The following is a 12,681-nucleotide window of genomic DNA, read 5'->3' as shown; positions in this document are numbered from 1 at the left end:
TTAAGTGACTAGTATAATTATGAGGATACTATGGAAGACAGATGTTCCAGTATGCGAACTATGGTATGTTTCAAATTGAAATTGAAGTGTTGTTTTTCAAAATCCCATACTTCCTCCATACACATAACTATACATAAATATTAAAAGTTACAATACTTTTGGTTTCTGTTTCAACTCTGATTTCTATTGTATCAGATAATGAAGAAGTGCCAACAAGAAAGATAATTTCAGTGTGAAAAGTTGAAGCAATTTGTTTGGAAAATGTCAGGAAAAAATTCAGAGCATTTTAACTTTTAAAACTTTCTATCATGTTTTTTTTTTTTTTTTTTTTTTTTTTTTTTCCCAGCAAAATGAAATTTCAGTACAGTAAGAGCAGATTTTTTTTGAAGCATATTAACGAAAATTCATGCTTCAGTTATAACAATTCAATTTATCCTTGCCTTTCTATGTGTATGTGTAAGTTATGGTGAATTTTGGTATATTACAGTGACGTTTGTGAAAAAGAAATGCTGTTTCTAACTGGATGAAAGAAAAACACATTGATGAAGTAAAACGTATTGGTATACTACTTTTAGCTAGCTTGTCCAGAATCCAAGCTTCTGATAAATACATGTATGTACTTATGGTGCATCGATACTTTAAAAATATTATTCTTTGTGGATTGTTCTACTTATTTATACGTGATTTATTTTCAGAATAGGAGGGAAACGATGGTATAAACTACATGAAAATTTCAATTTCACATGTAACAATGATTAACTGTTAGGGTGACAGAGCACTGGAACAGGTTGCCCAGAGAGGCTGTGGAGTTTCCTTCTCTGGAGCTATTCAAAACCCTCCTGGATGCCATCCTGCACAAAGTGCTCTAGGTGATCCTGCTCGGCAGGGGGGTTGGATAAGGTGATCTTCAGAGGTCCCTTCCAACCTCGGCCATTCTGGGATTCCATGTAATTGGTTTTATGGAATAAATACTAATAAAATAAATTTATATACAATAAAGTAACATTCTGGAAATCACTTCTGAGATCATCTGAGACTGTAGGAATCACAGACCATGGAAATAATGCTGTTCTGCTGATTGCCTATAAGAGCAAGTTAAATCTCTTTGTTTTAATAGCTGTTATATGTTTAAAATGTACCCCAAAACAGTATTTGATAATACTATGGTATATTTTCTTACTTGTTATAACATCCACTCAATTTAAGAGTCCAAAAACAAGTTACACTACAAATGTAGATTTTTGAAAATTTAATGTTGATGAAATTATTTCACATATTTGTTTATCACCTCTCTGGCAACATTTTTAATAATGCAGACTAGGATGCTGTTGGTTTTGTTTGTTGCAAGGGCACATGTCCTCAAGGACAACCAGCTTGTCCATGAGGACCCCCCAGATCCTTTTCTTGAAATCTGCCTTAAGGCTGGTCTGTCCACAACATGTACTGATGCTTAGGCTTATTCTTTCCCCAGTGCAAGACTTGACATTTCCCTTTACTGAGCTCTGTGAGTGTTCTGTCAGACTGTGATTAAAGAAATTAGTAGGAGTCCATTTACAGGCATCATCATGAGTGAAAAATGCACCATAATTGAAACTGAGCCCAGAGGGTTGACTGTTGCTCCCTTATTGTCATCTTTGCTTGTGCATGTATCATTGACTGAATGTTAAGAAAATAGAATTTTAGGGTTACTCAGTTTTAGTTTTCTCTGTCTACAATAGTAAAACCAATAAAGACTTATCTTTTACTTTACATACAAGTATTACATAAGTTACATTTATGAAGACAAGTGTGTGTGATTAATATGTGTCGAATGAGAAGGTATAGTTTTGGAATAGTTTTAAAAGGTAAGTGGTTTTATTTAGAAATGAACTTTTGTTAAAATGAAGGAATCTGTTGCTTCTTTAGTGGGGTATCAATTCTCATTAATAGTTCTATTAAGTAGATATTTAAACAATGATAATACATGAGAAAACACTGCATTTGAGCAATGTGCCTTACATTTATGAATGTTACATAAGTTAGATTAGTTATTAATATGCTATTATAGTTGTATAATATAGATTTTTTTTTCCTTATTCTGAAGCAAGTTGACTCATCTGGCATTGTAATATTTAAAATAAAATAATAATAATATAAAAAAAAAAACAAACAATGGATCACTGTCAAGCATCTCCATATAGCGTTATGTAATTTTATTTATTATTTATTATTTGTTCACACACAGAAGGCAACCAATTGACTTTTAACCTTGAATATCAAATAAAGCCTGCTTATTTGGATTATAGAAAAGCTCTGTTTCTAGAAAATCTCCAATTCCTCCCCCTTTTTCCTGAAACAAATGGTTATGTCCAGCATTTTCCTTCACTAGAACAAGCTAATCCTGATTTTTCTTTGGTTTATTTTCTTTCCATCACAGGAGTCATCAGGACTGCCTTGCACAACATGGACAGGGAAGCCAGAGAGCATTATTCCGTTGTCATTCAAGCCAAAGATATGGCTGGGCAGGTTGGAGGGCTGTCAGGGTCAACAACTGTAAATATCACACTCACTGATGTCAACGACAATCCACCCAGGTTTCCTCAGAGTATGTACAATTTCAGCATATAATTGTTTTGAGAATCGCATTGATTTTCAGTGAAGTAATAAGCTGTTAATGAAATCAAATTAATATTCAAAATCACAGAGAGAATGCATCTCAGGAAATGTTTGAATTCACCAGTATTTTTCAGTTTTATCATGTTTTCAGATGAAACACTGTTATGGCATAGGGGAAGTACTACAATCATTGAATATTTCATTACACTGAGTAATGGTGAGATGGGTGACAAAGGAAGACCGTTGTCATGTGGGGTTTATTCTCTAGTCCCTTTAGAATGTGTATATTGCAGTAACTGCACAATTTTGATCCCACAAGAGAATTATTTTGTTCTATGGTACAAAATAACAAAAGGTAACACATTCAGAGTTTAAATCTGTCATACATTTGGCTGCTTCCATACACATCTATCAATTCTTTTTCTTCTGTTTTTTTTTTTCCTCTATACCCTTGAAAACTTTTAAGATCATTTTTTACATTACAGATGATCTAAACCTAAACTGTTCACTGTTTTTGAGCTGCAGTGAAGTCTGCTTTTACCCTAGTTAAATGAATCATCAATGTTGATGTCAAACTGAATGTTCTCACATGCATATATGAAAAAGTACATGCTAGAGTACTCTTGTTAGAATATCATAATGGGACCACTAATAGGAAGTTCATTTTTATCTAACTTATTGCGTGCACATTGATCTGACACAACAGCTGGAGCCCTATAGGAATTCTGAAATCAGTCAACAATTTAAGTCTTCTGGAATGAAATTGCATAGCTAAACTACTCTCTGCAGATTGGCTCAAGGCCACTAAGAATATTGTAATCTGGACTCAGACATTGCAGGAGCCCTTGTAGAACATAAAGGGCTACTAGCTATATGTATGTCTACTGGGAAATACATTAAGCCGTTTGAATGAGAAGATTTATAAACAATAGTAGAGATCACGAAGCTCCAGAGGAAAACAAAACTTCCTGGCAGCATGCATTATGTAAAATCTGGTCAAGCAGTAAGAAGGCTCATTAAAAGTACTGTAGGAATGAATATTTTTTTCTGTGCCTCACGCACAGAAAAGCCTTTTAAACCAAATTTTTAAATAATGTGTATTTGGTTTTGTGTTCCACAGAATAATCATTACATTCCTCACTCTATTTAATACTTCATAACTATTGAAAAGACAAAAGGTAAGGAATATCTTTGAACAAATACAACATCTAAAGCAGTTAAAGTACAAAAAATGTCCTAGGTTTCCTGCATACTCAGGGACAAATGGATCCTTATGTACCAGGTATCAAGAGCTGGTCCTTTTATTCTGTGTGAAAGGTTTTGGCAGGCTGACTAACTCACAGTTAGAAATGCACATTAGCACATATATTTCTTATTTGTATTAATATTTTCTCAGAAATGGAAGAAATATAAAATGTTCAGATTATTTTCTTCACATTTAAAGAGATTCTAAAAATTGCATAACATAACTTTGAAAACTATAAAACATCATTTCTCTTCTAATGAGAACTCTTTTTTTTGACAAAGCAAGGTTAAAAAAAAAAGTTTTTTAACGTTATCATTTTTAACAAATTAATCCTGGAACATGTATTGCAGGGTACAAACATTTAATTTATCTTTCCTTATGTAAGACTACTATACCACAACTATGACTGTAACATTACTTTTTTACTTCTCTTCAGGAAGTGTAATTGAAGCCCTTTGCAAAATTACAGTAGCTATTATGTTAATGATACTGAATCAAAACACAGAGGATCAAAATCAGCCCATCCTACCATTGTGACTTATTGCAATAATACATGAGTATTTCAGCAATAAAAATAATGTCATTGCTTATTTTTCTTCTCCTTTCTTTGTATGCCATGCTTTTCAGTTAAATTTCTCTTCAATTTCCTTATTAGATGGGATGCTAAATGGGACTTACTGAGGTTTGTCACAGTCAGAATTGTGGCTTCAAGGGAAGTACTAACCAAAACTGCATATATCAAGTGTATAAGCCCTGAGACAGGCTGAGCCTCAGCTAAACTGCAGACTTTCTTTTGGTTAGTTTCCTTTTCTCTGTTACCATACTTGTGGGTTATGAACCTGACTCTTAACTGTATGAATACTTTATTTAAGAACAATCTGGGAAGCACATCTGATTGGTGCTTATTTTATTTGTTTTATTTAGAAATATGGTTTACCGCATATATTTAAAAGATCATATGTTTCTGGCTGCGGTAGATAAGTGTTCTTTGGAGATGCATATGGACTGAGGTATGCCAGGTTTGATCCCTGTAAAAAAAACACTTCAAAGAAGTAATTAGAACATAAAAATAGAGGTTATAAATCTATCTGCTCATGTGAATTGATATTTTTTCTGTACTGACTCTAAATACATCCGACTTTCTTTTAAATAAATTACCAAAATAAGAGCTACATGTTCCAAAACACCAAAAAGACTCTGAAGAAGGTGAAGAAGAACATGAAACATTTCTGTATAAATGTATCAGTATGATGGTTGCAGTTCCTAAACAGAGGTGAATACATGGTAACAATAATCACTGAAATAAGATGCATAGCTGAAAAATTCTACTTGCAAAACACAGCAGTATGTCTCAGGAGTAGGCATAGTGAGTTCAGTAGGATCATAACCTGAAATCTCAAATACATTTTGCCTATCAACTACTTATTGCATCTTGTACAATACTGTGGTGTGTTTTTTTGTTTGTTTGTTTTGTTTGTTTGTTTATTTGTTTGTTTTGTCTGTTTTTGTTTTTGTTTTTGTTTTTCATCACTGCAGATTTCCCTTCTTTAGAGAGTCTAGTTAGAAATGAACTAGCCACATAATGTAAGCTGCCAAACAGTGCTCTGCAAGGGAAGATCTTTGCTTTTCAATAATCAGCATCTCTCATATCTTGTTGGTTTTACCACTGATGCATCCACTTGGCTGATAATTGAAGGCCCAAAGTTTATAGTCATAAATGTATTGCAGTAATCTGATAGAAAATGTTCCATCTACTGATGACACAGTGTTATCAGGCTTGAGTTACATAAGAATTTTCTGTATGCTTTTCTTCAATTAATTCTCTATGGTCTTGTTTGAGATAAGTAGATTCTGCAAGTTTTGCTTTGTTTAGGACAAATAGATTCTGATTGCATCAAGATCAGCACACTAGACAGATGCTTCCACTGACATGTTTTGTACATCAAGGCTAATGATTGCAGTCTTCACAGTGTGTAGGAAATCCAGAGTTGCTGTGTTTAGAGTGGAGTTTTACAAGTAAAATGATACCCCATTTATTGATTTTGTTGTTTGGTACATCTACCTCATTTTTTTAGGATAAAGCAGAATTTAAATACAATTCATGGCTTAAAACATTTTTATGAAGCTTGATTGTTGAAACTTGATTGTTTCATGGCAGTGCATTGACATAACATGAAATTACATACATAAATAATTTGTTTGACCTCACTTTTTTAACATGTCATTTTATGAAAAGTACACAACCATGTTTAAGTAGGAATGTTATATGAAAGTACTCCAGTTACCTATGAAAAAGCAAGTGCTAGTAAAGTCTACACAGCATCTAATATCCAACTTTGTTCATATAACTCCATTGGCTAGTTAAATACAAATGTATTTACTGCTCAAATTCATTTCAGATTTATACTCCACTGTTATTTTCCATACCCTCCATTGTAGTCCCATGTAGTACCTGTGGTCCCGATACTTAACAATAGGCTGGCAGCTGGTTGACCACTTGGATGCTGCCAGATGAGATGACTGAAACTGAATTTTCTCTGATTTTCTCTTAGCAGTCTTTCTCCTCCAACCAGTAATTGTTAACAGTCCTATAGGGTCAGAATGTCATTGAGGCCTCAGTCCTTTTGTCAGGTCTGCATGAAATTGGACAGGGGTTACAAGTTAGTGAAGACTATTAAATTAAAGTGATCATAGAATCATAGAATATCCAGAATTGGAAGGGACCCACGAGGATCATCGAGTCCAGCTCCTGGCTACACACAGGAGCACACAACAATCAAACTGTCTGAGAGCATTGTACAAATGCTTCTTGAACTCCGTCAGGCTCAATTCTGTGGTCACTGCAATGGTGAGCTTGTTCCAGTGCCTGACCACCCTTTGGTGAAGAGCCTTTTCATAACATCCAGCCTGAACCTCCCTTGACACATGTCCATGCCATTCCCTTGGGTCCTTCCACAACACCCTTATATTTCTGTTCTTGAAAAGGTGTATTCCACCTGCATGTGCTAAATACAGCATTCTCTTTCTTCAGGACTGATGTTACTAATATATAAATTTTATTTTATCCTCATTTTTTCTCATTCCTGTGTTCCAGAGATGCGGTTTTTGAGTGTTGAGTGTCTGTTTCCAGGTGGTTCACAATCTAGGATATGTTTTTCTAAAGTTATAGTTTACATGTTTCTACAAGTTACATTCAAGAAGGTTTGAAGTCTTGAAATTACCAAATTTTTTTTTATATACATATGTTCCAAGTTCTCTAAAGAAATTCAGCTAATAATCATCATATCATATTATTATTATTATTGTTATTATTGTTATTTTTATTATTATTTTTCAGCTGCAAGGTTTAGGTAGGACTATTCTTCTTTAAGAAGAATAAGAAGCAATTAAACAGAGTCAGGTTCAGAAACAGTTCTTTTTGTAAATAGACTCATGTAGAACAAGCCTGTTGTACATAATCAATTGACTAAAGGGCCATTATTAATGTCTCATTAAAAGATGAAATGAGTAGCAATCATTACATTACAGGGAAAATAATGTATTTTTAGGTGATAGGAAAATACAGCATAATACCTATATTATTTTATTTTATGTTATATGCTATATTATTTTTTTTACGTGGCATCTTTTTAGTTCTGTTGTGTAAAATGAGTCATCATAATGAGATTTAAATAGACTGTTGTTAGAAAATATAAGGATTATTCACAGATAATTCCTTTTTGCTGTGTTAATATTAACATGTTAATATTAACATCATTAACATCTCTGTTAATATTGACAGTTTTCCTGCAAAGCTGAATTCTTGTCCAACATGCTAATCTCAGATAACATTAGACATAAAGATTAATCCATAACATTTTAGTATATTATTAAGACATCTTAAATAACAGGTTAACTTTGATATTAAAAAAAAAAAAAAAAAAAAAAGACCTACAAATAATTACTTGTAACCTTGAAATTCTAGCTTTTAGTGCTGATGAGATGTAAACAATGTTTCAAGGAGGCTTTTGAAATTATGATGATACCTCCATAAATCAGATTTTTTTTTCTTTTCATAAAGAAAAAGGGTAGCAAGGTTTTCTTTTGTTAAAAATGTTCTTAGGATTGGGTTCCAGGTTGCTGCAAAAGCCTGGCAATGCAGTTGGAAGTGTACATTTGTATTAAAATTTGATATATTTGCGTAATAGACACATGGTGTAATTGTGGTGCTAATGAATATACTACTTCTCCCATATTCTAAAAGCTGGAGTTTCACACAATTTTTGTGTGCTCAGGTTCCAAAGTAATGAGCAGTGAGGGACAGTGTGAGTATGGCTGGAGTTAGTATCCTTACGTTTGCTGTTGCAGAGTCATCACGTTTGTCTCCAAGCCCCATGACCTTAATTGTTCTTTGTTTAGAAATAGCTCTGTAATATCAGCAACTGAATGTGCAGCAGATAGATAAGAACTAGGAAGCTTCCATTTCCAGAATATTAATTTATTTCTGACTGGCAGCTGGTAGACCATTTAAAGAGGAAAAACGCTTGTATTTTTCAACAGGCTTGTATTACCTGTTGCAGGTGTGTGACTTCAGTGTATTGGACCAAAAGATGACAGCTTTTAGTCTTAAACATAAGAGAAGTATGGTACTTTTTGATTTCCCAGAAGTGTTCAAGTCTCCAGCCTAACAAGATTGCTGATGCGAGGGCAACAGGCTGTTTAAGAGGCATCTAGCACCAAAAATGTCCTGGGACCCGAACAGTTTAAAGGGACAAACCTCAGTGATGAGCGATTTTCTAAAACTTCTCTTATGTTTTGTCTTTCTAACTTAGTAGAACTAAATAACAATCTATGATGTCCTTTAAGAGATGGATATTTGAGATGAATACAGTATTTAGTAAATTTATTTATTTAATCATTTATTTAATTAATTATTTGATTAACTTAGCATTACTTAATGTTCATTAAGTACCTAAGAGAGTTAAGAGCTAAGAAATAAAGTATATGCATCAGATTACTTGCTTTCATAGACTGGACAAATATTGTGTAAAGTGATTTTCATCATTGCTTTCTTTTGTTTATTTGTGAGAAGATTAATATGTTCACGTATTTTCACAACATTTGAAGTTAAAGCTAAAAAATTGTTTCATTTATCATTGAAATCTGATGTTGAGTTGTAAAATGGCATTTGATCGCAGAATGAGTGTCATGATATTCTTTCTTGAGCAGGATATGTGTGATTCCTATAATCAGATTTTTACTGTAAATTTTAAAGGAAATAAGCATAATACTTTTCATGAGTATGTCAGAATGGGATTTAAAAACTCACCTTCAACAAGAATTCATGATAATAAGATTTAATCACACTTTTTTTTTTTTTAATGGAAATCAAATATAAAGAGAAGCTGGGAGGGGTAAAATATGTTTACATCAAAATCTGGCTAAATATTTGTGGCAAATATGTGTTCTGTGTAGTGAGCTTTAATGCCAACTATGTGTATCAACTTCACTTCTAAGGGTAGGATATGGAATCTGGCTGTATTTTTTATTTCACTTTATTGGGTATTGTCTAGAGGATTTTTATGTACAAGGTAGATTATTCATTATATGTGTCATACACCAAATTCAAACAAAATAATTTTGAAATATTCTGACTTTTTTTTTATCCCATAAGGTTTCCGAGTGAGGCAGTAATGGTTTGAAGGGTTGGGGGGGTTGTTGTTTACTGGGTAGAGAAATTAGAGTAGGACCATGCCATTTTAAGGGATATTCTTCATGCCTTTCTTTTCATGCCCTTTGCATGGTAAACCTCAACGGGAGTAGAATCCAGGCTCTGCTAATGACGGGAAAAACAAACAAACAAACAAATAAAAAAACCTCCACCACCACCGACAGAGCAACAAACCTAACAAGTACATCAGATATTTACTTATTTCTCTATTAATTCAGTATTATGCTAGTCCTCCTTTCCTTTGTAAGGTAATTCTTTCTGTTCCAGAGAGCATTATAATCTAGAAAAGTAATTCAAATTTATCAACAAAACATATTAAGAAATACAGGGAATAACATGCTTGTTGAGTTGCTTTATATACTGACATATTTCATTTTTTGGAGAGATTCAGACAGATAAATTGCTTTTCTGAGAGTAAAGCAGCACTATATGTTGCCTGTAGGCTAACTGAAATGGAAAGTAAATCATTCTACAAATCAGTAAGTTGTTTCCGTACTGTAATAATAGATAAGCCATATAGTTTATTGAAAGAAAGATGAAGATCACTTACATGAATTTAAACAATGTTTCTGTTAGCATAGATTAAAGCCTTGTGAAGTGGTATTACTAGCCTGTACAGTACATTAACTGTAAAAGAGTATTAATTTACTCATTTCATGAGCCAAGTGAATGCATCCAAGTGAATGCTTATATAGAAACTGAGAATCGAATCAACCTCTACAGAATCTTGATCCATAAGTTACTGAACAGCCCCTCTAAGACAATGTAGAGCATCTCCAAGACTTTTAAAGTCCTGCTTTACAACAGCTGCTGGGAGACTGTGATTCTGGGAGTGTGGGAACAGTCTGTTCAACTCTGACAGATTTTATGAAACAGTTTTGGTACAGAGTGGTACGTGATCCTTAGCACTTATAAATCCCCAACAGGTTTTAGGGGATGAGACAGGCTCATAGCCTGTGATAAAGAATCATGAATTCATAGTATACCTATCCCACAATCCTTTTATTTTTAATGCCCTTTTAAATAGTTTGTTAATGCCCAAAGAAACATTAATTTGAGCCTTTAGTTGGTTCCTCTACTTTCCAGAAATAAAGTTTACAACTATTTAGTGTTTAGCAAACACAATTCCAATCTCTACATCTAATGTAAGAAAATATCTATAATATATTTTATCTAACCTTCATGTTGCTGAATTTTATCTTCTTCTTTGTTTAAATTCTCATTTAAAGACATTTCTGACCTCATGATCTAGCCATTTTAGTTTTCAACAGTTTTCTTTGAATTGCATCCATTATAATTATTATTTATTTATTTATTAAAACATGTCAGTTCTTCAAATACTGACAGGTAAGTGATGAATGATTCTAAATATTTATTGTGCTTGAATGTTTAGCATTTCAGAGTGTTTGAAGTTGATATCAGTAACATGATTTTCTGAAACAGATGGCTAACACTTGGGGTGTGATTATGAAGCAAAGTGTAGTGTCATGACGATATATTTAAGCTAGCTTGACAATTTGGAAGTCTCTAATTAGTTCACCCTATCATATGGGTTATAACACTTCCCATTCCTGAAGGGGCTTGGTTATGTAACATATTCCTTATGACCTCTGCATAACATAATCATTATGGCCTCACTCTTTTCCTTTTTAGAATGCATTAGTCAGAGCTAAAATGTCAAAAGACCACATTTCACATTCATTTTAACAATAAGTAAATTCCAGAATTAATCTCATCCCATCATTATAACTTTATGTATGAAACAAAGCAACCATCAGTGTGAAAGTGTCAGTTGATATCATTTGTAAACATGAAGCATTGCAGCAGAATTCAAGGAAGTGCATTTATTTCCAAATTAGTGAAGATGGCTTTTAGATATATACCAAAGATCTAACTATGCATTTTAATTGAATCAACTACTAAGCAACTTTCTTATTACATCAGACTTGGCATTTTCTTTCTTATATGGTAGATTTTATTTTTTATCTTGTTCTGTTGGATATTTCTTGTTTCCTTTGAGATTTCCTACCTGCTGCACGGTAACTTGTTTTTTCTTTTCAAAGTAAACCTCTCTCTCACAGAATCACAGAATCATCTAGGTTGGAGACCTCCAAGATCACTGAGTCCAACCTCTGGCCTAACACTAATACTAACAAGTCCTCCAGTAAACCATATCGCTAAGCTCTACATCTAAACGTCTTTTAAAGACCTCCAGGGATGGTGACTCCAACACTTCCCTGGGCAGCCTATTCCAATGCCTAACAACCCTTTCAGTAAAGAAGTTCTTTCTAATATCCAACCTAAAGCTCCCCTGGGCACGACTTTAGCCCATTCCCCCTCGTCCTGTCACCAGGCACGTGGGAGAATAGACCAACCCCCACCTCGCTACAGCCTCCTTTAAGATCTCCTCTTAGCCTCCTCTTTTCCAGACTGAACAGCTCCCTCAGGCACTCCTTGTAAGACTTGCTCTCCAGACCCCTCACCAGCTTCATTGCCCTTCTCTGGACTCGCTCAAGCACCTCGATGCCTTTCTTGTAGAGAGGGGCCCAAAACTGAACACAGTACTCAAGTTGCAGCCTCACCAGAGCCAAGTACAGGGGGACTTTTTTTCTTTTTGGACAAATAATGTTTAGTGCATTCATGTATCCTTCTCACACTACTGTTTGTGTATTTGTATTATAGACTAGTTTTACAAAAACAATGGAAGACCTTAAATAGATTTAGGAACCACTGAACAAGGAATTAACAAATTATTAGTAAAATTGTCGATTCTCTATCAGGTGTCTGAAGTTAGTTTTATTTTATAGATACTATGCATTCCCTCTGCAATTGCAACTTATGTAGATTCATAGGTTTCTTCAATTCACTTGCCAAATAATGTGCTTTGTTTGTTTGTTTGTTTCTGCCATAACATGTGTTCAGTCTCAGAATTCCTCTTAAATCTTGCCTTTCTCTTTCTGTATGCTTATCAAGGGTGCGTCTGCTATCGTGCCAGGTTGTTTAAATCCAGCAACATGTAACAACATGTTATCTTTTATATGGAACATATTCTGATCCACCCTCCTGCACTTCAGTGTTTCACTATTGCATTCACTATCACAGAATGCTTTAAGAAGAGAGAAAAAACTGT

The 12,681-nt window shown here is 33.9% G+C and overlaps 1 protein-coding gene across 1 annotated transcript in view; it reads left to right on the top strand.

Annotated features, from left to right (window-relative positions):
• Nucleotides 1-12,681, top strand: part of CDH18 (cadherin 18) — a 293,987-nt gene that overhangs the window by 213,201 nt on the left and 68,105 nt on the right. The window contains exon 5 of the mRNA XM_082753298.1: nt 2,417-2,584. Coding sequence (XP_082609424.1) covers nt 2,417-2,584 — 168 coding nt within the window. The remainder of the gene's footprint in view (nt 1-2,416; nt 2,585-12,681) is intronic.

This window comes from Aythya marila (assembly GCF_965140915.1).
Source record: "Aythya marila genome assembly, chromosome: 2".
In the NCBI taxonomy this organism is placed as follows: Eukaryota; Metazoa; Chordata; class Aves; order Anseriformes; family Anatidae; genus Aythya; species Aythya marila.
Note: the sequence above shows the minus strand (reverse complement) of the source record. Positions and strands in the feature narration are given on the sequence as shown.